The sequence below is a fragment of the Eptatretus burgeri genome, chromosome 16, assembly GCF_056783735.1.
Source record: "Eptatretus burgeri isolate ZD-2024b chromosome 16, Ebu_testis_v1, whole genome shotgun sequence".
Taxonomy (NCBI): Eukaryota; Metazoa; Chordata; class Myxini; order Myxiniformes; family Myxinidae; genus Eptatretus; species Eptatretus burgeri.
Genome location: NC_140976.1, coordinates 43,567,219 through 43,593,688, shown reverse-complemented (window position 1 = coordinate 43,593,688; position 26,470 = coordinate 43,567,219). Strand labels below are relative to the sequence as shown.

Below are 26,470 nucleotides of genomic sequence, written 5' to 3'. Positions count from 1 at the left end.
ACTTCGTGTCCTCACCGAACGCAGACGAGAGTTTCGGCAGGGGCTGCTTGCAGCCTATGTTGATCTCTGTAAAGCGTTCGATTCAGTGAATCGGGATGTCCTCTGGAGGATTCTTGGTCTTCGTGGGGTGCCACCAAAACTGATCGATCTGATGTCTGAACTCTACTCTGGTACTGAGAGTGCTGTGAAGTGTGGTGGTACCATCTCTGACTTATTTCCAGTTGTTACTGGAGTTCGTCAGGGGTGTGTACTGGCCCCCACACTTTTCAGCACTTGTCTGGACTGGATTCTCGGGAGGATGTCGGAAAGATCAAGCTGCGGTGCATCGTTTGGGAATGTCAAGATCTCGGACCTTGATTTCGCAGATGATGCAGTCATCTTTGCGGAGACTTTAGATATCATTTTGGGGGCCCTCGAGGTGCTGAATGAGGAGTCTGAGCTGCTGGGATTACGGGTTTCTTGGGTCAAAACTAAGATCCAGGCTTTCAATGACATCTTGGATGCTGCTGTCCCGTCTGTGTCTGTTTGAGGTGAGGATGTTGAGGTCATGGAGAGATTCACTTACCTTGGCAGTGATATTCATGTCTCTGCTGGCTGTGAGTCAGAGGTCAATAGACGTCTGGGTCGGGCCTGGGAAGTCGTGGATTCACTGGATCGTGGGGTGTGGCGCTGCCGGTACCTGTGCAGGAGGACAAAAGTCCGAGTCTTCAGGTCCTTGGTGCTTCCAGTCTTGCTCTATGGATGCGAGACTTGGACTCTGACCAAGGATCTGAGATGGAGACTTAATTCCTTTGGTACCAGGTCTCTTCGGAGAATCCTTGGCTTTCGCTGGTCAGATTTTGCGTCCAACGAGCGGTTGCTGAGAGAGACTCGGATGAGATTTGTTACCTGCATAGTCCGTGAGCGTCAGTTGCGGCTGTATGGACATGTGGCTCGTTTTCCTGACGCTGATCCTGCTCACCAGATTCTCTCAGCGAGGGAGTCTCGTGAGTGGAGGAGGCCAATGGGCTGACCACGTCCCTCGTGGTTGCAGCAGGTTGACCAGCATCTCAAGGAGATGGGGATGGGCCTGGCATCTGTCTGGGGGAAGGCCAGACGAAGGCCCCTGGAATACCGGCGGAAAGTGGACGCAGCGACGCGCTGTTCTGGCACATGGTCCCATACCTGACCTGACCTCCTGGACTAAGACCGGGTGCACAACAGACTCTGTGGCACAATGGTTGGAGTGTCCGCTCAAAGTATGGGGGGGGGGGGTTGGCAGTTTGAACCCCCGACAGAGACTAAACCAAAATCTTTTATAATGGTATGTGCTGCTTGCTTGCTTGATGCTCAGAATATAAAAAGGATACGGCATGGACAAACAACCATAGGTTGGCAGCCATTGTGTAGGTTTTATGGGCCAAATGGCCTCCTCCTGCGTTGAAGTTTCTTGAAAGCAAAGCCTTATTATTTTTAAAAGAGCGGCTTGCACTGCCCAATGAAACACCAAAAGCGTGTTCAGCTTGATTCTTCCAAGTTAGGAAATGGATGTAAATACTCGTACAACCATGAAAGTTGTATTTTCTCAAACAACTTCGATACAGGCAAAATGTCTGAGGGAACATACTGGTCGATGCACACCAAGCAGAATCGGTGGAGGAATCTTGGTTCACTCTGTCTGTCTGGCTCTGTCTACAGACATCAGCCTATGATCGAGGAACAACTTAAGTTCAATTTAATTCCGTATTTTGAACACTGTAGAACATGAATGGGAGCAAATCTGCAGTTTAGTGGTACTTTGGCTCAGAAGTTGCCAAAATGTACTGAATCTCATCCCGATGGCGCATGCGCACATCGGAGCAAGGTAATTGTTTTTGTCTGTGTACCCATCTGACGGTGAAACGAAATTGAAAATGATTCCAAACAGGAAACTTACTGTTTCAGGAATGTCATAAAAGACACAAACAACAGGCATGGAGAACTAATATCACATGTTAGATTGGGTGGTGTAAAAGATGGTGAATCAATGGCAGTTAATTTCCATTTTTTTTTTCCTGCAACCTTTTCGATTTTATTTCAATTGCATTATAAACTTGAATCCTGTAGAACACAAATCACCTCTTGGCACTCCCCAAAACCTCTAGTTTAGCAAAACTTTGACAAAATATTGCCCCATCTTGACCAATGAAATGTGCCACGAGTGCTTTCAGTGTTGGGGAATATCTAGATTCAGATAAAATTGCATCTTGTAGGAAATGTAGATCATGCTTGGAAATGCAAAGCAAGGTTTGAAAAGACTCTTCCCATGTCCTTTTTTGTCAAGACTGTGTGGGAGGGTGGGGGGGGGGGTAAAGTGTTCTATGATAATAATAACAAGCCGGTAGGCGGCAATGTGTCACCGAGCATGGAAACTATAAGATATAGAGCAAAATGGATGTCATATCGCAGATAGGGAATCACCTTAAGATTATGCACATCAAATCTCATCCAGTTCCATCTACTGATAACTGCTCGGTATCCATTTGAATGAAAAGTACCGAAAATGCGGTTTGAAATCAGAAATCCCCAAAGTTCGAGGGGGTGCTGTGGGTGAACAAAGATCTAAATCAAAAATCTGGCTCAATCGTTTGTGCACAATGTATTCCAGATGATTAGTTGGAATTTTCATGACCATCCGACCATAACCCGAGGAGGAGTAGCATTTGGCGCGAAGGCACCTCCAGCTCTCGCATATTATCGATTGTTGCACTAATTGACCTTTGACCCCTGACCTAAGCGAAATTGGTCAATATGTCCTGAGGCAAAGTTGTATTACTCATTGAGTACCATGAGCCTGCAAAGTTTCATTCGTATTGATGCACTCACCTGATCGCTTGGGGGCCTTCCATTTTCGCGCATACCCTAATTGTGGGGGGCGCTGCGGGTAAAGTATTTAATATATCACAAAAACCGGAATATATTTGATAGAGCATCACCTGTAAATCATTCGTGCCAAATTTCATAACCTTACATGAGATAATGGCTTTCGGAATTGATTTCGCTTGAACGGTACCGATTTTGAAGGTTTTTCGGTTGTTGTTGGGAAACCAAAGCGTCCCTAGCAACCATCACAATTTCCAATGTACTAGATCATAAGATGTACCTACCACCCGAGTTTGGTCAAAATCCGCCCATGTTTACTGCCAATTATGCTGATGACAAACGAACAAACATCCAAACAAACAGAATTACTGACAATAAGGGTCACCTATTTTGGCGACCCAATAATAAGAAAAAGAGCAATCAGAGATTGCAGACCCTTGCCAGGACTTGTTTTGTGTGGTGTATTTTGTCTGGCGTTTGTGTACTGGTGTGTTATGTAATTAATAATAGACATAACGAGAACTGCCACTTTATAACTGTTGGCAGTGATGACCGGGTACCAAGACGTCCCGCTTTGATTGGGCACCTGACCCTGACCCATGACGTTTATTATTATTCAATTGAATTTAGAATCGGATTGAAATAAATTCAAATCAAATGGAAGACCAAATAGGTACAGTCCTGCATTGGAGTAATCAGAAGAACCCAAACAAGCAAAAAGAAAAGATGGTCATCAGGAGCAACCTGGAGGGGATTCACATTTCAACTGCTGCTCCTTTACCCTCAAACACATCCAGGCACAGCCAAGTGAGCCTTATTCAAAAAAAAAGAAAAAAAACCCACATCAAAAAATTAAATATTTCTGCCTGCCAGACCATGTGTCCGATCAAGTTGGAATTTTCAAGTATGTATTCCCCATCACCACTAGATCATAATTGTGACGTTTCACGTCAATTGATCAAGCGATTCCAGAGAAAACATAATTTAATATTTTCTTAAATCCAACATGGCTGCCAAACCATGTGACTCATCAAGTTTTCCTTAACCTTATACACACATGCCTTGGGGAACATTTATGTGAGGTTTCCCCTTGATCTGTCCAGCTTTTCTGGAGAAGATGATTTTTATATGTTTTCGGGCAAATCCAATATGGCTACCAAACCATGTAACCTATGATGTCATATGTGTGAACATTTTGTTCCTCATCGATAGGCATGCATAAGTGTAAAGTTTCGCCTCAATCTGTTCAGCCATTTCAGAGAAGAACTTTGAAGGTTAACAAATTTTTTTTTAAAAGATGGCTGCCAAATCACGTGACTGATGGCGTCATCATCATTTTTTTTTTGTGGACCATTTTATCCCCAGATGACCCTCAAAAATTTTCATACTGATCAGATGTAACATTCTACATTTTCAATTATGTCTTCATAAGGAAGGCACCTGTGACGTCATTTTAAAAAAATCACACTTGTTCCCCGTGAGGAGTACTTGCTGTGTGCCAAGTTTCAATTTTTTCCTTGGTGCGGTTTCAGAGATAGAGGTCCAAAGTTTGTTTGTTTTTTTTGCCGTTTTTCCAACATGGCTGCAACACTATGTGACCTATGACATCATAATTATCATTAAAACATTGTACATGAGTAGTCGCACCAATGGTGACAATTTCCTCTTGATCAGTCAAGCGGTTGCGGAGAAAATCACGAAAGTTCTGTGCAGACAAACAAACAGACAGACAAATAAATGGACCCAAATGTAATACCCTGTTCTTCAGCGAGGGTAATAATAATAATAATAATAATAATAATAATAATAATAATAATAATAGGATCATTCCTTTCATGCCATAAAGGCACATTGGGCTGCCGAGGCAGTTTCATTGGCAGAGGTGCTTCAAACCTCTCTCCCTCTCTCCCTCTCTCCCTCTCTCCCTCTCTCCCTCTCTCCCTCTCTCCCTCGTAATTATTTATTTTGCAGTCTATTTGTTATTTCTGAAATATCATTGCTTTATATCTTCTACCAATCTGAGCATTTTTAAACATTGGTCCTGCATTGTACTTTATGGCACAGTTAACTTGGACAGAGGCTTTTAATAAAGGTGCTTAGCTATCCACTTGATTCAAATAGTAGTTGTTGATTTGGCTTAAACTTGTCATTACCCTCCACCCCTCCCCCCTCATCCTTGTTTCCTGAATTTGATGCAGGTTGATGAGGAGTACTCTCATCCACACACAGTGGATCGAGAGATGAAAGGAAAGCTGCCTCACATGTGGGGACAATCTTTGTACATCCTGGGTTGCCTCCTTGCTGAGGTCTCTCTTTCACTCTATATCCGCATCTATTTCGACCGTAACTTAAAATAACTTCATCTTTCTCTCTTTATTTCCCTCGTCCCAACGCGTGTTTGTTGTAGGCCGTCATCTTTTCTTTTTATTTGCTTGTGACATTTGGTGTCCTCTATGTTTGTAGATGCTCACATGCGTGTCTTCCTCCACATTATGCAGGGCTTCTTGGCACCTGGGGAGATTGATCCTCTAAATCGACGCCTCTCCACCATCTCAAAGCCAGATGTGGTAGTGCAAGGTGTGACGTTTCCGACATGTGCTTTCTAGAAATGTGAAAAATAATTTATGTTTCAATTATGGAGGAATGATTGCATACGTTTTACCAGTTGGGTGACTACTAACATGGCACGTTACTACTCCTTTGCAAAGCTCATTTTCTGTCCAATATTGTGTTCTATTCTTTATTCCCCGTTTCACTGCAATATAATTCACCACGTTCATTGAGCCGATGCATTTCCACCAGTTGTATAAAAAATAACTTGTAGCAGACACCCTGACATTTCTCACCCCAACCCCTACAATCTCCTCCTCCCATTACAGTGGCTGTGCTCGCAGAAACAAAAGAAATCAAGACTATTCTACAATCACATGGGTTTGAGGTGCAGACCATTGATGAGGCTCGGCCTATTCGTGTGCAGCCCTCTCACGTACTGAGCCATATCTACGCCAGGCTTGGTCTGTCCTTGCACTCCTCTTCATGTCGCTCTTCTTCTCTGTACTCTACATATACGACATTTACCTTTGTTGCTACACCCATGTCATAATTTTTCTTTCACCCTCATTATTAGGCGGCATTAATGGTCCCCGACCGGTTTCACCGGTTGTGACTATAGTCTATAGGTTTGCTGTCTGTCTGTCCGTCTGTCTGCCTGTCTTTCTGTCCCACCTGTGGTTTTTCAGACTTTTTTTTCCCCCCCAAACACTTTAACATGTTCAAGTGAAACATGGTGCACGGCTTTATTATAAGTTTCAGGGCATTTCTTCAATTTTTCACAGTTATGCCCTTTTTGGACTTGTAAAATATCACATTGGTGGGGGACATGTTTTTACATTGCAAAGCAAATCTCACTCTCAACTCTTTTACCTTTTGAGCTTTTGTCCTCAAATTTTCAACAAAGCTTTATTATGAGAATATGGAGATGACAAATTAATAATTTGGTCAAAATGTCGACGTCACATCGTCTCGTTTCATCCAATTGACCTGAAATTTTAAGAATTTGCGTGCTGGTTCACCAATCAAAATAAGTAAGCCGATTGTTATTTATTTATTTATTTATTTTTGAAGATCAAAAGGTCAAGGTTCCATAAAATCATCAATTTTCATCTAATTGACTTGAAATTTGAACAAGGTTTGCATATTGCATCACTGAATTGGTTAACCAAAAGTCAGAACGATCGATGTTGCTGTTTTCACGTGTCAACGGTTTCCATGAGAAAAAAACTTGTTCGGTTTACACGCAGCGCGAGATGCGCCGCTGCTGGTTTATGAACGCTTCCCTGTTTATTTATTTGTTTTGTATTTCTTTTTTTAGCTGTTTTCCTCATGTTTAGCAAACGGAAGAAGAAGAAGAGGGCCAAATGCAAAGTAGATGCGGACAGGCTTTGCATTTTCAGATGTTTTCTATTTCTTTTTATTTTTCCTTAATTATGTCCCTTGCTCGTTCTGCAGGTAGTTTGCAATGTGGATTAAAAAAAAGTAATATATATATATATATATATATATATATATATATATATATATATATATATATATATATATATATATATATATATATATATATACATACATAAATATATATGTAAACACACACATACACACACACACACAGTATATTGTCAAAGGAATTAAAGATGATTGTGGAATGCAGCATCACCAGTCACCATTTTTAAGCTTAACATTACCCCTCACTAAACAATTACCATCTGTCTTGTTTATATACAGTAAGTGCACCATCAGAGGCCTAAAGTTTTTTTTGAAGTGACTTTGTAACAGTGTAGGACTCGGTTTCTCAAGAGGTAAGGATTCGGATCTATATTTGAAGTTCAATCATCGAAAGTCGAAACGGTGACTTGAGACTTTAAATATTTGATCAGGTTCTTTGTAAAAATAACAACTCGTACTTGTGCACCATGATAAAAGATGACGCTTTGTAGCTGGGAAAAAAATGACAGTTTATAGCTAGTCACGATTTGAACCCAGGCTCGATAGCTCAGAGGTGATTGCGTATACCCCAAGGTCGTCATGCCAACTCCCTCCAATTCTGAAGACTGTATTCATGATCTTGAAATTGAATAGTGTTACCGTGTTTGTTTGTTTATGTTCCACTTTATTCCAGGACGAAATAAGAAACTGGGACTGAGCGGTCGGCCTTACCATCACGTGGGTGTGCTTTCAACCTCCAAGCTGTACATTCTTCGTGATCACATCTTCACCTTCACTCCACAGGTAACCACTACCATTTTCACTTTCCATGGCCTTTTTACATCTGTTTTTTTTTCTTCATTTTGTGTATCTCTTTTGTATGTATGTGTTGTATTTTATACATTCCTTATTGCCTTCATGGAAAGCTGACTCCCCAGCTTGAGCTCAATGCTGGGTAACTCCATTGAAAAAATGATGAGCTTCAGAAAAAATATTCTGACTCGATAATGCTTTGCAGTTAGATTATGAAAACTCTTACACCTTGAATGTTGGGGTTGGGGTTGTGGGGGAGGAGGTGTTTGGTGAAGGGAAGGAGATAATTTGAGGCCCAAAACTTGATAGTTTGGTTGTCATAACATCAGGAGGCAACTGTTCCTTCTTGGTCTTCCGTTTCATTATACACGTCCCAGGAAGAAGATAGTGTGGATAAATTGTGAAAGAAACATGCAGGAGAAAATGAAAAGGAAGTAGGCTTGGATCCTTTGGGAAAAGGGAAAGAAGGTGGTGTGGAGGGATACAAGGGTATATGATGGGCTGGGGATAGGGGGAGGAGGGGTTGAACATTTATGCCATTTCATGCATAATTCTTTTTTTTTGTGTGTGTGTACATTGTCAAGGCTTGTATGAGAGCGAACGCACAACAAAGGGAGCAGGAGACAAGAGTGCAGGAGAGGGAAGGACAAAACAGTGGGGAACAGAGATACTAGGAGATCTGTGGAAGGGAGAGGGATGGGGTGGGGAACATGGGGAATACAAGATGGGTATTACAGGGACTTTCAGGACCTTACACAACAGGGAACTTTCAGGAAGGAATGCAGGGAATTTGAAGGGGGTAGGTTTGGGGTGGAGTAACGGTGGTAGAAAAGATCATGGTTTTGGATGGGGGAAGATAAGAGGTGGTGGTGAACGGCTGTTTTGAAGACCTGGATGGAAGAATGGGATTGAAGAGTGGGAGTTTATTCCAAAGGTGGGGAAAAAGAGGAATGAAAGTGAAGGTGAGCAGTGATTCGTGATTTTGGTAGTTTTACCAGAAGGGGGTTGCTGGTGAACCTTGAGCACTGTGCGAGGAAATGGGGGGTTGGGGGGTTGGGGGGTTGCATATTGCAGATAGAGGGGGGGGGTGAGACCAGAGAGGAGATTGTAGAAGACAGAAAGACCACCTACCTGCCTGCAGTGAGAGAGTGAGAGGCCCAAAGACTCAGCCTCACCGCAGGAGATACCAATGATTGGTTTCCACCACGTGAAGCCGAGAAATGTGAGAGGTAGGAGCACCAGTCCAGAGGAGAGAGCAGTACTCCATGAGGCTGCGGACGAAAGATTTGGTTGTGGTCAGGAGCTCAGGTGGGCCGAGAAAGGACTTTGCACGATGGAGGATGCCCTATTGGCGACTGGCTTTGGAGGTGAGGTTGTAAATGTGGCTTTCCCAGGAAAGTTCATGGCAGATAGTGAGACCCAGAAGCTTGAATGAAAGGACATCAAGAGGATTGTTGAGAAAGTTTATGGGGGGGGGGGTGGGTTCCATAGGGTATTTTTGGAGAGACATGGTGAGAGTGTGAGATATTGTTATGGATTTGGAAGCCATCTACACACAGACAGTCAGTCCCTAAGCTTAGTTATTTCGATAAGTATGTGTACAGTTAGAATCCATCCCTTTCTGTCTAATGGGAATTACATGTGTGTGCTATGGGTTATTTTTAGCTAGGTTTTTTTAGAACAACTTCAACAACAACCACGCCCATCTTCGCTTCTTCACCATCGGCCAATGCACGCGTGCATGTCGGCACGTACATGGGCGGAGTCCAATGTGCCAGGTTGGGTTTCTTCGGACGTTGGCGTCTTGGATTTCGCTCCAAATACAGGCATAGCGCCCCTCTCAGCCAATCGGAGGGGTGCGAGCACATCTGCCGCCTCTCGGCCAATGGGGAGCCAAGGCAACATATTGCTGCTTGACTTCCTGGTCGAGGGGCGGAGACATGAGCCCCTCCACCCCGACCAATCTCAAACGGCTGGGAGATCGCCCGACACGCCTGTCCAATGAGGTCGGAATGACGCGAGACGGATCCCTCCCACCTGTCAAGAAAGAGGCATAATTGTGTGGGGGCAACCCGCTGAGACAGACTTCCCGCCGTGAATCGCCTGCCTGTGAGCCGGAGGAGAATCGCTTGCCTGCCTGCCTAACTTGTTTTACCTGCCTCGTCGCCTGACTTGCTTTGCCTGCCTCGTCGCCTGTTCTGCCGGTGGTGCGTGCCAGCGCCCGACGCTAACCTCCGCACCTGGTGCTTGGAGCGGCATCGTGTTGCGGTTTCGAGTCCTGCCGGGCCAGATCGTCGGGAACCGCATGAAGCAGGAAGGTCCAAGCCAGATTCTTACCTCCAGCTCACCTTCCCTCCGAGCTTGGGGTATCAATAAAGGCCGTGGCCACCATTTCTTTTTGGGAGGGTGTGTGTCTGTGTGTGGGCCTGTCTTTTAAGTAGAAACGTTTAAGTGCCGTGTGTGTAAATTGCATTCCTTTTATTCGGTTAACTCTGCCGACTTGCGTGCTCCCCTGCCCCATTATAAATAAATATCCCTTTTGTTAAATGTTCCAGCTCGTTTCTGTTTTTCTTTCATTGGCTTGGCACGGTGTGTGTTGAGAAATAGCGAGGCAGTAAATTGTTCATTTGGACCGACAGGCCTTGGTAACCTCTGCTCGGGTTACACACGGTTCGGGCACGGTAACGGCTCGATCCGCTCGAGGTCCGTCGAGGGTGTGAATTCCCCGGTATCTTTGCCGCGTGGGTAATTAGGTATATTGAAGTTTGGCAATTGACCCTACCCCACGTGGTCAAATTATTGGCGATTCATGGCACAGTAAGGGACCCGTGCCTTTTGGACTTATCCAAGAGTCACGACATAAATTCCGGTGTGTTCAGTGGAGCCGACTCTACTGCTCCCCCTGGCGGTCGTGCTCGTCACCGATACCCGGCCCCGCAACAATATGTCTGGTTTGAAAGACATGTTCCACGTGTTGGACCAGCTTGTGATTTTCATCAGGATCTGCAGAGAGTGAAGAAGCTACTGCTTGCCTGTCTGAGGGATGACAGATGATAAGGCAGAGGGTGGAATCATCAGCAAAAAGATAAAAAGGATTTTACTGAGAGTCAGAGAGATCATTGATGAAAACCAGAAAAACAACAGGGCCCAGAATGCTGCTTTGAGGAACTCTAGCCTGGACAGGAAGAGGAGATGAGAGAACTCCATTTAGGGCCACCCGTTCGCAGCGACAGGAGAGGAAGTCTGCAAGCCATGAGTGTAGATAGCCTTGGATACCATGGGAAGAGTTTGGTGAGCATGGCAGGGTGCCAAACCATGTCAAAAGCACGTGATATGTCTCGGGATATGGCTCTGATTTCATGTCCGACATTGAGGACCTCCATCCATTATTGGGAGAGTAGAAGCAGCATATCCAGTGTGGAGTGACCTGGTCTGAAAGCAAATTGATGATCGGAAATCAAGCCATTGGAGAAGAGGAAGGATTTAATGTCTGAAGCGATGATGGATTCAATAACCTTGCTAATGATTGGGAGAAGGCTGATTGATCTGTAGTTGCAGGGATCTGTTTTTGCACCTTTTTGTGCAGGGCAGTAATGTTTGCTGATTTCCACACAGATGGCAGATGATTTTGAGCAAATGAGAGGGTGAATAGAACATAGAGAGGGTGGGCAAAAGCAGAGGAGCAAGTTTTTAGGACACGTGGGCTGATGCCGCCTGGACCGGTTGCAGAATTTGAGTCGAGGTTTGACAGCAAGCTCTCCACCTTGTCAGAAGAAAAGGACATAGATTCCAGGGACAGTTGGGTGCGACTGGATAAGGTGGGTACAGAAAGTGATGGGTTTTGGACACAAGATTTAGACACTAACCCCGAGTTTAGGCATTCAGCCTTTTCACGTGCGGTGTCAGGAGTGCGGCCATTTGAAGTAAGTGAGGGGATGGAAGGGGAACATACATGAAATGTCCCCTAAAATTTCATGTGATCATTTGCTTGAGAAAAGTTTGTTTTCATTTCTCAAGTTTATATTCCATATTGTGTCGACTTCTGTAAGTCGCTGATTACCTAATATAGGCTTAATAATGTACCGTAGGCATTTTAAGGTGTCCTTTTGCTCATCAATCAAAACGGGCTCATCCACACATGTAGATAATCACCTGTGTTCTTTTGTTCAGCATACTGGGCATTTTTCCATTGAAATTGCCAACCATACCATCAGCCAGTCTTCTGGTGTGAACATTTACTTATTGAACATATGATTGGAGATTAAAATACCATCAGACTCCACTTCGGGTTTGTCAGGTCGAGTCTGTTTGAATGAATAATTCGCAGACTATTTGCAGCATTTAACTGAGACATTTTAGAAATGGAGCCTGCAGGCATGAGAGCAATCTGATTTACCTCTTGATACCTCAAATACCTTGTGAGAGGTGTATTGATAGGCAAACATAACTGCACAGAATTTGCTTATGGAGATCTCTGTAGCACAACGCAAATGCTTGGTTGTGTGTTCGCAGTTCATAGATCAGCAGCAGTTTTACTTGGCACTCGATAACCGCATGATTGTGGAGGTGCTGAAGACTGACCTGGCATACCTGTGCTCACGTTGGCGAATGACGGGCCGACCTACAGTTACGTTTCCCATCACTCGTACCATGCTCGGTACGGCCACACATCCCACCCTTTATAGATAGCTTCATTCCCACGGTTTATAGCTCATTCTCTGAACTTCTTGTAAATAATACACGCGCACGCATGCACACACGCACACACACATCTATATAGATATACACAAAGGTGGATACTTTGAGACGCGGGACGGCTCTGTTCCCCATACTGAAACCCACATGTGGAGATAACAACCAAAGACACACACACACACACACACACACACACACACACACACACACACACACACACACACACACACACACACACACACACACACACACACACACACACACACACACACACACACACACACACACACACACACACACACACACACACACACACACACACACACACACACACACACACACACACACACACACACACACACACACACACACACACACACACACGTGTGTGTATATATATATATATCAATATATATATATATATATATATATATATATATTGATATGCACAAACTAATCCCCATTATGCCACATGGACACCATTCTAGTTTGGAGGTGATGTGTTGGCATAATTTATGTATACAGGATGGCCATCATGTCATGTCACATATAGGGTTAGTGTGCTCCTTATGTTTAACGTATGTGTGTATATATATAATACACACACACTTTCCCCACATCACTTTGTGCTTTTTACAGTTGATGGTGGAACTGATGTCGACGCAGCTCTATTAGCCACACTACGCAAACTTCAGGATGGATATTTTGCTGGAGCTCGGTGAGTGGTTTGAGAATGAAATGCCAGTGAGGTTGTTAGGGGAGAGGTTTCTGTTGGGAGGAAGTCACGTGGGGATTGTTGGGTTTCAAGTTATGAACTGTGATGCTGTACAACAGAAGAACGCTGATTGTGAGCACTTGTTTCAAATGTATACTCATCTCGGCAGAGTGCAGGCTGGTACGCTATCCGAATTCCTCACCACCTCATGCTACACCAGTCTGAGTTTCATGGACGCAGACCCTGACGGTCGTTTGTTCGATGACGATGTGGAGAACAGTCTCGGCATGCATGCTGGCTGGGATGAGGGTGAGAAGCAGGCCTGCAATTCAGTTCAGTGGTTGGCCACTTCTTCAATCTTTTCTTGAGAACACTATCTTCACGGCCCTCTTTCCTTTTACCATTTAATCTTATATGTCCCTCTGCCATTTCCTTTGTCTTTGTGCTTATCCTTATTGCAGAATTTAGTGTTCGCACTCGTGCGATCACAAGGTGAAAGAAGAAAGTTTGTTTGCGAAAATTTGCTTCTCAACCAAGTGGTCCCCTATTCCTTTAATTTATTTGACAGGTGAAGATCACCTTTTAGACTACCTTGACAAGCTTTTGAATGAGCCACAGCAGTCTAACGCCAATTCACCACTGCTCGCCTCTCCAAGCGACCTTTCTCCTCAAGGGACTCACCAGGAGAAACTGGGACGAAGTCACAGCCTTGACATTCCTCATGGTATGAGACTTCCTGGGTGAAAAGTGTGGATTGGTTTGATGTTGACTGGAAGACTTTTGCACAGCAGTGTGGCCGTCACACACGGATAATTCCGTGACGCGGCGGGTTGCTAACCGACCATGAACGCCAATAACTCAACCATGTGACCTAGGGTCCTCCGTCGCGGGTTAACCGGGTTACCTAATTAATCACGTGCCGTTGATGCCGTGCCCCGTATACCAGTACACTGGTACTCATGGGATGACAGATTGCATCAACCCCACCTGGTTTTGATTCAGCAGCCAATGGGCTCTAACTCAGGACCCTAAGATCCCAAGCCAGCCACCCTAACCGCTAAGCCAACACCAGGCTTCGGATGGACGTTAAACTGGGCTTCTCCGTCTGCTCGCATTAGTTGGTGGACATTAAAGATCCCAAGGTGACTTTCACAAAGAGTAGGCGAGCTGTCTCTGACACCATGAACATATTCCAAAATCTGCCCTTACCAGCAGATGGCATTGCATCAGTGGCACAGCCATGCCCTCAGCTAATGATAGTACTCTGCAGCCTTAGGCCGCATACGACACAAGAAGATGGGCAAGAATAGCATATATAAGGCTGTTTTCACATTATTTAATTTGAATGATGAAGGATTGATTGTATGATGTGATGCATGGTGCTTACAATCGATGCTTACCAACATGTGAACAAAAAGAAAGCACTAATCATCTTGTAGGTTACCTCAGTTTATCTCTAAAGTTATTCTGTCTTGAATACAAAATGCAATGCAATAATCTAAACCAAAGTAGAAGATTTGTACAAGTCCTGCAAACACAATACTAAAGGCTTTATAGATCCCTGCCAGACTCATGAGTTGCCTCTCTTTGTCACTGATTTGTATGCAGTTTATCCCCAGTTGCAAACTCTGCAGCCCACGGCTCCTCGTTCCTCCATCAATCTCGTGGAGATGCCACCACCACAGCAGCAGCCGGAAAAACGGGCTTCAGTTGACTTGAGCTCTGTGGACTGCGATGCCCTTGTCAAACGCCTGGTTCTGGAGCCTGACCTCGAGGAACAAGCGGATATATTGTACACACTATCCCTTGTTAGGTACTGCTGTTTAATATCTTGCTCTTCCACGAGCTTAGATCTTGTAGAGGAAGAAAAACAAAACAAAAATCCATTTGTACAATACTAATTGATTTGCTAGTATTTGTCTCCCCTCATCTTATTTTTTTTAAATCTGGCCAGGTATTGATGCATTCATTTTTAATTAATTACAGACTTTTCTAAACATTCTTCCATTTGTAGATAAAAACTTTTATTCAGTTTCTGTGCAGTGATATCAGCAGAGCCAGAAACGGTCAACCTGCCACTCAGACGAAAAGATAATTGATTTGAATGTGCTCGTTAGTGAGGTGGTTTATCTGTGAACCGAAGCATGCAAGTCCAAGCAAGGGTGGTTCAGCTTATTTGTGAACGAGTCGTGTCAAAATTTGGTGGTAATTTCTGAAATTTCTCAGCAGTTGTGAAATAATTTCTCAACAACCCTCTTTCCAAGCAGGGAAGGAAGTGGAGAGGAGAGAAGTGGAGGGGTGGCTGATGAGGACTTGAAATGAGCCGTAAGATGTTAAAATTCTTATTGTTGAATATGCAACTGTCCAGAGCATCAACCTGAGCCAACACTGTAAGCGATGAAGCGAAGTATTATCATCGCCATGCTACCATAGCAACCCATTCATTTCACATTGAAGGGAAGCGAAAAGATCCAAGATAAACTTGGACAAACGGTGGAATTTACCTGGAAGTTGAGGAAAATTGAAATTGATCAGTCGGGCCACATAATGAATCCCAAGCAACAGTAATGTGGATGGCAAAGAACCACACAAATGGTTCAGGGTTTCTGTGCTTCCAAGTTTGCTTCCCACTCCCACCTCTCACCTTTCTCGGATTCACGCTGTGGAAACCAAGGCATTTAAGATCATTGGTATCTCCTGCGATGAGGCGGAGTCTTTGGGCGTCTCACTCTCTCACCGCAAGCAGGTCGGTGATCTTTCTGGCTTCTACCGTCTCGTCCTCCAGCCTTGCCTCCAACCCCCTCCCCCCCTTATCAGGGCGCTCAAGGTCTGCCAGCAACCCCCTTCTTGTCTCTCTCTCTATCGAGTGGAGCCTGTGGCTGCTGGTTGCATCATTGGTTGGGACATGGCTATGCCGCTGATGCAGTGTCCCCCTTACCAGTACATTAGTACTCATTTTGCTGACCTCGGAAGGATGACAGGCTGAGTCAACCTCCTGGTGTATTTTAATTCAGCGGCCATCGGGGCTTGAACTCAGGACCCTCGGATCCCAAGCCGCCACCCTAACCACAAAGCCAACACCGGGCTACCCCCTTCTAGTAAAACTACCAAAATCACGAATCACTGCTCACCTTCACTCTTTCATTCCTCTTTTTTTCCCCGCCTTTAAAACAAACTCCCACACACTCTTTAAGCCCATTCTTCGCTCCAGGTCTTCAAAACGGCTGTTCACCACCATCTCTTATCTCCCCCCATCCAAAACCATGATCTTTTCTACCCCTGTTAATCCACCCCAAACCCGCCTCCTTCAAATTCCCAGCTTTCTTTCCTCAAAGTCCCTGTAGTGTCCATCTTATTTACCCTGTGTACCCCACCCCATCCCTCACCCTTCCACAGATCTCATGTCCCTGTTCCACACTGTTTTGTCCTTCTTTCTCCTGCCACCCTTGTCTCCTGCTCTCCTTGTTGTACGTTATGTGTGTTAGCTCTTATACGAGTCTCGACATTTCATAGAAAATAAAAAAAAAGAATCCACACCAACCTCTGTGCGTAATTGTTCGAATGTCCGCCCTGAGTCTGGGAGGTCAGTGGTTCAAAACCCAGCCGAGTCATACCAAAGACTTCAAAAATGCTACATTCTGCTTCCTTGCTTGATGCTCAGCATTTAAAAGGGGCAAAGGCAGGACAAACAACCATCCATTGGTAATAACAGTGCAGGCCTTGATGGGCCTAATGGCCTCCCTATACTTCAAAATTCCTTGTAAGGGAATTCGTATTAATGCTCCAAATTTTGTTAAAAAGACGATTTGTTTTTTAACCCAACGACAGCAGGCTCAAAGTTCCCAGATTAGCAGAAATGACTGAAAGCGCATGCACACCACAAGTGCAAAAGACATCATTTGCGTTTCCAAGACATTTTGAAAGTGACGTATTTGCTTGATGAGTTACTGCATACAAGTTGGGCATTGGATGCCAGGGATGAACCCAGGATTGGACAGTGTCATCAAGCATGTTTCCAACTGACCGATCCTGATGTTTTACACCGTCGGTCCAGTTTTCCGTAAATATGTGTTGAGTGGAGCGATGAAAAGATGTTTTTGGTTTTTTTTTTTTCTGGCCTTTGCAGAGGAGGAGACTGGGTACTGCAAGAGGGCAGCGCATTTGAGGGGCACTCTGTGCGTCACCTACTCGCTGAACTGTACAACCGTGCTGGTGTTGAGCAGCAGTGGGGTCTCATACGGCACCTGTCGGGCTTGCTCCGGAAAAAGGTGCAGGTCCTCGCAGAGGTGAGCACACCTTCTTCCTGCGGAATGGAGATCTTCATACGAGAGCTTTTATATATATATATATATATATATATATATATATATATATATATATATATATATATATATATATATATATATATATATATATATATTTGCCGTTTGATACATACATACCTCGTACTGATGTGTGAAAACCATCTCTCATGTCCAGGCAGCCACGGATCTCCTTTCTCACCAGAAGCAGCTGACTGTTGGACTACCTCCAGAACCACGCGAGCGCACTATCACTGCGTAAAATTCTCCATCCATTCCCTCTCCACCACCCCTCTTTCCCCCAACCCGGCTCCCTTGGCTCACCTTTTTCTCTTCCACGTTTTGTTTATCTCAAAAGAACAACATTTTGAATCTCTCCCTTTCCTGATAGAAAACACAACCACCCTTTTGCTTGGGTATATTATCTCGCTAACCTGGATCTTCAGTTTGAGTTTTGTTCAGGTGTGCTGTAGAAGATTCTTGTTCTTGCCTTTGCATGCACAATTTTTCTTCTTCAACAGGCCTCTTCCTCTGGAGGAACTTACAACCCTCATTTATGAGGCAAGTGGCCAAGATATCGCCATCGCAGTCCTCACACAGGTATGTTGTCATCTGTCTGTGTGTGGTTACAGCTAGCATGATCAAGCACGAAGCTTAATTAAAGGTTAAACAGAACTGCTGTCGCCACACTACATGCCACACGCTTACCGAACAATTTAGTACAACGCTATTAAATTGTGGGAGGTTGATCTCAAGAGAATGCTTGTCATTCATTTCTGTGCCGCAGGAGATAATCATGTATTTGGCAATGTTCGTACGAAGCCAGCCAGCTCTCTTTGCTGAGATGCTCCGGCTGCGCATTGGCCTCATAATCCAAGTCATGGCTACTGAATTAGCTCGCAACCTCAACTGCTCAGGTTTGTACGACTAAACGATTCCGCCCTCAATGTCCACAACCGTTCGTGTGCACCCTCATCCAGAATTTCAGTGATTATGACCTGACTTGTCATCTCTCCTCACTTCAACATTACCATCATCCTTGATACATGTTCTGTACACACATTTTCTTTTTGTATACAAGGTTGAGGCTCATGGAGGAGCTGGAACATAGATTAGATCAGGACGTAACAGAACAAAAGGAACAGTAGAAAGAAGGGGAAGCACACCAGCAGCATGGATGATGGACAGAATAGAGGGAGACTTTGACAAATAAGGGATGTGCGGACGACACACAGGATGGACAAGATAGATACAGAAGTAAACTTGGAAAGAGGTGGGTTTGGGGAGGGTTAACAGGGATGAAAAAAGATCATCTGGTTTCATGGTATTTGAAGTGCATTCTTTGCTTTCTTGCTCTTCCGTTGCTCCCTCGTACCTCCTTGATCCTTACGGAAGCAAAACAAAGACGTTGAGCTGTCACTTTTTTCTTGAGCAGGTGAGGAGGCTTCAAACAGTCTCATGAACTTGAGCCCATCAGACATGAAGTCTCTTCTTCATCACATCCTTAGTGGAAAAGAATTTGGTGTTGAGAGGAGTGGTGTGTATTGAATGTGCTCTTTTATGGTCACTCTCGGCATGCATTGTTTTGTACTTTCCACTTTATTTGATCCTTTTCATTTCTTGGTTTAGGTTTCAATTTTATTTCACTCGAACTTCTGTTGTAACTTTTTCATTCAGTCCGACCACTTGACTCCACATTTACCAGTCCAGGGATATCCATTCACGACGTGGACCACACTGGAGCCACCAAGACCGAGAGAGCTGGCTTGAGCCGCCTGCGAAGTCAAATGCGACAGGTGCTCACGTTCTCCTGGAGGATGCGGATGCACAATTAACAAATTGTTATGAACCTCAAAATTGTTTGTTTAACCTTCACAACTCATTTCATTCCATTTCTATACCTGGTGCATCACTTTGTTTGGCAATTTTCTTTTTGTTTGTTTTAGTCCACCAAATTGTTTTTATTTTGTTTTGGTCATGTCAATTTTGTTTGAATCCACTTCCTCCCTTAGTCGATGGCAAGTGAGATGTCTTCACTTCGTTCTTTGGTAAAAAAACCAAAAAAACAAAACCCTTTATCAACACCATTTATATTCTCTCTTGTAAATTTTCTGTTTTGCATTCTCCACCAGCAGGGGCACCAGCCCAGATAGGAGAGCAGTACACCATCAAACTGCAGTCTTCTTTGTTGTTGTTGTTGTTGTTGTTGTTGTTGGCTGTTTATATTGACCTCCAATTTGTAGTTTCATTTCCTTAAACAGTTTAACCCACTCTTTTCCCCTTGCCATCTCCAGCGCAGTAGACCAGGCAGCCCAACAGGAGACATCTCCCTCTTTGGAGCAGAGAATGCCGGAGGTCCAGCCCTATCTGAACGACAGGGTGAGATGGTCCTCTTCTTTCAAAAGATTTCTGGAGAGATTTATTTTTATTTTTATTATCATTATTTAAAAAATATATATATATATTGGATACAGAGTCAAGGCTCATGGAAGAGCGAGAAGACTGAATGGATCAGGATGCAACAGAACAAAATGAACAGCAGAGAGGAGGGGGGGGGACCACCAACAGAAGGGTTGAAGAACAAATCGAGGGAGATTTGGATTTTGTTTTATTTTCTGTGATTGGTGTTTGAGAGAGGGTGCGAGGAGAAGTTAACGGCAGTATAAAAGATCATGGTTTCGATTGGGGGATCTGAGATGGTGGTAAGAACCTGAAAGAAAGAATGAGATTGAAGATAATGTTAAGTTGGTTCCATAGGTGGGTACAACGAGGACTACATGAGTGGAGGTGAGCAGTGATTCTGGATGTTGGCAATTTCACCAGAAGGGAGTTGATGGTGGATCACGTGCACCCTGCAGAAACTTGGGCGGTACAAAACACGGAAAGAGCAGCAGGTGCCAGACCAGAAAGGAGGCGGTAGAAGACAGAGAGAATAGAGATCTGCCTTTTATGGCAAAGTGATAAGCCCATAGACTCATCTTCATCTTGGGAGATTCCAATAATCTTGAAGGCCTTGGTTTCCATGGTGTCAAGCTGAGCAAGGTGTGAGGCAGGGGCACCAGCCCAGACAGGAGAGCAGTACACCATCCAACTGCAAATGGATAGGATTTCATGTGTGTCAAAGGACTTTGAACATTGCAGGATTCCCAGTCAGAAACTCGCTTTGGAGACAAACTTTGAAATGTTGTTTGCCCAAGAAAGATCAGAGCTGATAGTGTGACCCAGGAGTTTTAGTGACTGAACTTCCTCAGGAAGATTGTTGTGAAAGTATAATTGAGGGTTTGCCATGTGGTCCTTAGAGAGAGAGAGAGAGAGAGAGAGAGAGAGAGAGAGAGAGAGAGAGAGAGAGAGAGAGACAGACAGACAGACAGACAGACAGACAGACAGACAGACAGACAGACAGACAGACAGACAGACAGACAGACAGACAGACAGACAGACAGACAGACAGACATATATATATATGTAGATTTGTCTGGATTGAAAGACATATTCCAAATGTTTGACCAGCTTGTCAAGATCTGAAGAGGATGAGGGATGTCACGGAAAGAGGGTACAGTCATCAGCAAATTAAGGGGATTTTTCAGAGAGTCAGAGAGATCGTCGATTAGGATTAGAAATAGGACTGGTCCCAGAATACTGCCTTGTGGCACTCCAGCCTTATCATGGAGAGGAGATGAAAGGATTCTGTTGAGGGCCACATGTTGGCTGCGAGAGTAGAATAAGTCAGTTAGCCATGTGTGGAATTTAATTTGGATGCCATCAGGAAAGATAGTTTAGAGATCAAGACAGCATGTCAGACAGTATCAAAAGCTCAACATTTGTCCAGAGAGACAGCCCTGATCTCATGTCAGACATTGAGGGCCTCCATCCATTGTTGGGAGAGTAGAAGCAACATGTCCAAGGTGGAGTCACCTGGTCTGAATCAAAATTGGTGATTTGAGATGAGGCCATTGGAGAAAAGAAAGGATTTCATATCAACTGCAATGACTGATTCCATGACCTAGCTAATTGGTCTGCAGTTAAGGGGATCAGTTTTTGCACCCTTTTATGTGATGCAGTGATGTTGGTGAATTTCCAAGCAGATGGAAGATGACCTAAGGCAAATGATCAGGTGAAAAGAGCGGAAAGAGGATTAGTCCATGAGCTAGACAAGATATTGGTACCACCTGGGGGGAGTAAACGCCACTATGATTTTATTAAAGTACTAGGTATGTAGTTTCAGAAAATCCTATAAGCCAAGGCTGGATCCACAGCTTAATTGTAAAAATCGGCCTTTGAACGCAGGTGTGTGCGTTCGAATTTGAGGACAAAATTTTGGGGTAGGGGAAATCAAAAATGCAATATCTCAATAAGTAGAAGGAATAATTAAACAAATGACCACTCATATTTTTGCTAATCAAAAGTTTTATTTATTATAATTATTTTGATGCAAATTAGGTCATTCTCAAGGTCACCAGAGGTCAAAAGGTCACCATTTTTGGTGGGTGCCTAAAATCTGGTTACCCATTTAAGAAATTACTGTAAAAATATCCAAACATGGTATTTCCTGATTCAAAATGGGTCTTATTAAAGCTGGAGCTCAAAACCATTTAAAGGAAACAATATGAGGTTATACCTATCAACCGAGGTAGGACGTGGAATAATTGCGGACATATATATATATATATATATATATATATATATATATATATATATATATATATATATATATATATATATATATATATATATATATATATATATATATATATATATATGAAAATATTTGCGATGGGGAAAATGAAAAATGCAATAACACTACTATTATATAGAATTATTAGTCAAATGACCACTTATCTTGCTGATAATTGTGGATTCTGTTGCACAAATAATGTTTATGCAAATTAGGTCATTACCAAGGTCATCATTGTGTCGGATACCTAAAATATGGATACCCATTCAAGACACCGTAAAAATGACAAACATGGAATTTAGTGAGTCAAAACTGACCACATATTCTGTTGTGTAAATAGTTCTATCACTTGGAATGTATCTTATGCTCATAATACTTTTATCAAGGTCATCAGAGGTCAAAATGTTATAGTCTTGGGATTACAGTGAACCTAGCCATTGAGCATTTTCCACATGTCCTGTAAACCACAAATCATAAAATTGACAAGCGAAACGTTTTATTCCTGGGATAGCAAGTCAGGCCAACATATGTACAACATTTATTTTAACTCCAACCTATGAAAAAAGTGCATAGTACGAGGCTCGCAACTATTACACATCTACAAAAAATATAAGTGGAAAACAGTGCAATTGCAAGTCAAGGAGCAGGCGACTCACTTGTTACTGAGAAGAATGTAACACCTGAAACTTGTGATTAATCGCTATCGCTTGCATCGTCGTCGTCATCATCGTCACTTTCATCATCTCTACCTTTGATATCTTCCGAAGTCACCAACTCATCCTCGGTTCCTTTCTGATTTGAACAAGTGGTCAATTTGCACATCTATGTACATCGCAGCGTATTTTGAAGACAAGTGCAGGTTTCCTCAATGCACTCTTTCGAGCAAGTGCAGGAGAGAAGTTCCATAACAGCTTCTGGGGCAGGTGGTGCATCACTCCAATCAATGACCAGATCTTCAGTTTCAATCTTCCATCCATTTCCAATGGGTGGGAGAATCTCCGAGAGTGCTTCCAAGCTCCTTTTCCATATTGCGCACTGATAATTCGCCCTCTTACAGTGGTTTAGTAAGGACGTTGAACATGGGGGAAGCTGCCATGATTCTGCCTCACCTCTCCGGGCACAAAACAGATTGAAACGTAGTTCATTGATACTTCTCGCTTTGGAGTCTGAGCAGTATATCTGGCAAGTAAGGGCTTCAAGGCTGTTGAAGAGGTCAGTAGACAAATCCCAATTGGAACCTAGGCGTTTCAACGTTTGATGTTCCTCAGTTTTGCGGACTAGTTTTACAGTGGAAAGCTTGCCTTTGCCAGCAAATGCACTAACCGAATCGCACCCTGTGAAGGCGTGAAGTCCCAGAAGTGTGTCACACATATCATGACCAATTATGGTTGCAACTTTCTGAATGTCAGTGTACTGGATGCGCATTTTTGTTCCACTTTTCATATAGAGTGGACATGCTATTTTGGAGGAGAATGCTACACATAAAACGAACACATCTGTGTCCTCAGACATGATCACGACTTCAGAAAAACCAGATTTTGCACAATGCGTAGCATGCAATAGCATCCTTGTGTCTGCTTCTTCCTGACTAGACCTAAGGCATTCAACATCACTAACCGAGTTCACCGATAGCTTCTGACACCTTTCTCCAACTGTAACAAACATTTCTTTATTTGTTAGCTTCTCCCGTTGGTCTGTGCTGCTCCATTCATTTGCAAGGAATTCAATGAGTTGGTTCTTGTTTTCGGACGTACGAAGGAACCTTCCCCACTGTTTTATCCTGTGTCCTTGGGCAATAGCCTTGAATGTTGTCCTGCTGGCAGATCCCCGATTAACTTGCTCTGCATCTTTTATCGATTGGTCCCGATAAACGTCAAACACAATGTCAACACGTCTTGAGACTGAACCTTGCCTCAGCACCATTCTGTGCAACATCTGAGATAACTCAGCAAATGTCATACCATCTGCATTCATCTTCTGCACCAGGGCCATTCCATCAATTATGCAAGCAGAATTTCTATCAATTGCACCAGAATTTCTGCACCAGGAACGCGACCAGATTCAGCTTTCGCAGCAATCATGAGAATATGATAATTACCCCTAATTTCAGCAGCTTGAACAAGTCTTGTCCACGAGTCCCAGCCCTTTGGTGAACTGAGTTCAGGGTTACGATCATTGCAATCAAAAATACAAGACTTGCACAACTTTTTCCTCTCTACTTCTATGTTCTCTTGGTCAGCACCAGCTTGTCTTTCAGCAGGAACACCCTGTTCATCCTCATCCATCATGAAGTAGGGTTCGCTCAAATGCACTTCGTGACCCTGAAAAACCAAAGGAAGCATCGTCGTAGAGATGTAATTTTAAGAGCATCTTATTGATTTTATATCAAATGTAATGTTAACCCTTTAGGAACCGTATCACCCTCACCCACCCACGCATGCATCATTCCATATCACCGAAGCCCGCCGTCATATTTAGGTGCCCCTCTGGGACAAACTAAGAATGACACCCCCTCCTCCCCCCCTATTTTTTGGCAAAACTTCACAAACCTTCATCTGGTGAGTTTGCTATCTTATATAATGGTGTTTCCAACTATTCCCCCAGGTTCCTTGCCAATACAAGCAACAGGGGCCTCAAAATTGAATGTAATTGATTTTGGCCATAGTCCAAGTAGGGAGGGGTTAATTTCCATTATCTGCACAATTTTGGTAAATTTTCTACTTTAACCCTATGGAGAAAGACCTAAGGAACAAAAATAATAACACTTGTAGTACATCATCTTCAACTTTTTATATCTCATTCGAGGAAAAACCTAACCATGGTCAAAAATGTCAGAATCTGAAAAAGCTCAATTATGTGTGGTGCCTAAAGGGTTAAAAGATGCATGCTGAGAAGAATCATCATAATCTTGTGGCATATTGATATCAAATTCCTGAATTAAAATCCCGCAATCTGCAAGATTTAGACTGGAGACTGAGAAATGTACATTGTAATACATGTACATGTACAATGTACATGGATGTGTTCTTGACCTTGGAAGCAGGCCCTAATCTCAACTGCGTTGACATTTCTACATCTATTTCACCAGGTTAACTCACTTACCTTGACTACATCCTCTGAATAATGCCAGCAATCATTGCTTTCATGTCTTGTACAACAGAAATGATTTAATCATTGCTTTACATTACAATGACAGGTGTCAAAAGTCAAAATGTCAAGTGGTTTCTTTTGCTAATGAAACATAAAACGAAAGTACCAATTAATTCATTTAGAAACCTGTAGATGGAGTTGGCAACAAAAGCAAAAACAAAAAACTGACTGAAACTGGTCCGACTTGCAAATTATACATGTATTTTGAGCAATGACCTATGATGACCTTCAACGCATGCTGTATGCAAAAGTGACCTCTGGTGACCTTGGTAATGACCTAATTTGCATAAAACATTGTTTGTGCAACAGAAGCCACAATAATCAGCAAAATAAAAGGTTTTTTGGATCATAATTCTATATATTAGTAGAGTTATTGCATTTTTCATTTTCCCCACCCCAAATCGCACATTTTTTCCTCTTTTGAAATTTATGTCTGCAATTATTCCATGTCCTATCTCTGTTGATAGGGATAACCTCATTTTGTTTTCTTTAAATGGTTTTGAGCTCCTTCAGCTATAATAAGACTCATTTTGAATCAGGAAATACCACGTTTCGATGTTTTTATGGTGATTTCTTAAATGGGTATCCAGATTTTAGGCACCCGCGAAAAGTGATGACCTTTTGACCTCTGGTGACCTTGAAAATGACCTAATTTGCATAAAACTAATTTTAATTAAAAACACATTTGATTAGCAAAAATATGAGTGGTCATTTGTTAAATTATTCCTTCTACTTATTGAGTTATTGCATTTTTGATTTCCCCTACCCCAAAATTTTGACCTATTTGAACGCACACGCCTGTGTTCAAAGGCCGATTTTTACAATTAAGCTGTGGATCCAGCCTTGGCTTATGGGATTTTCTGAAACTATAGAACATGTACTTTCAGAAAATCATAGTGGCCTTTACTCCCCCAGGTGGTACCAATCCATGAAATTTTGGGGTCGAGCTCATGGACTCGATGTGCAATAGCAGCAGAGCAGGTTTTTCGGACATATGAGCTGATGTCCTCCGGTCCATTTCCAAAATCAGTCGAGGATTGAAAGAAACTTCTCCACCCCCTGAGGTGCAAAAGACACAGAATTCAGGAGCAGTTGTGTACGACCTATTAGGATGAGTACTGGATACAGAGAGCGAGGGGCTGCAGACACAATATTTGAAAGGAAACACAGAATTGAGGCATTCATCCTTCTCATGAGCAGAGTCGGCTGTGATGCCATTTGAAGAGAGGGAAGGGATGGAGGGGGAGAATGCACCAGAGACAGACTTTGCAAGTAGAGGTGCATTCAAAGTACATCGCC

General features: G+C 43.3%; 1 protein-coding gene across 2 annotated transcripts in view; it reads left to right on the top strand.

The window, feature by feature from the left end:
* The window catches only part of PHKA2 (phosphorylase kinase regulatory subunit alpha 2), a 79,275-nt gene that overhangs the window by 32,206 nt on the left and 20,599 nt on the right, over positions 1–26,470 (top strand). The window contains exons 12-28 of one of the 2 annotated variants that reach the window (XM_085859654.1): positions 5,040–5,147; positions 5,340–5,418; positions 5,721–5,855; positions 7,517–7,626; positions 12,148–12,292; positions 12,970–13,048; positions 13,215–13,354; positions 13,614–13,769; positions 14,654–14,858; positions 17,172–17,331; positions 17,525–17,604; positions 17,868–17,946; positions 18,134–18,263; positions 18,782–18,883; positions 19,024–19,142; positions 19,359–19,394; positions 19,641–19,725. In XM_085859654.1, coding sequence (XP_085715780.1) covers positions 5,040–5,147; positions 5,340–5,418; positions 5,721–5,855; positions 7,517–7,626; positions 12,148–12,292; positions 12,970–13,048; positions 13,215–13,354; positions 13,614–13,769; positions 14,654–14,858; positions 17,172–17,331; positions 17,525–17,604; positions 17,868–17,946; positions 18,134–18,263; positions 18,782–18,883; positions 19,024–19,142; positions 19,359–19,394; positions 19,641–19,725 — 1,948 coding nt within the window. The remainder of the gene's footprint in view (positions 1–5,039; positions 5,148–5,339; positions 5,419–5,720; positions 5,856–7,516; positions 7,627–12,147; positions 12,293–12,969; positions 13,049–13,214; positions 13,355–13,613; positions 13,770–14,653; positions 14,859–17,171; positions 17,332–17,524; positions 17,605–17,867; positions 17,947–18,133; positions 18,264–18,781; positions 18,884–19,023; positions 19,143–19,358; positions 19,395–19,640; positions 19,726–26,470) is intronic. The other variant, XM_085859655.1, reaches the window with a different exon arrangement.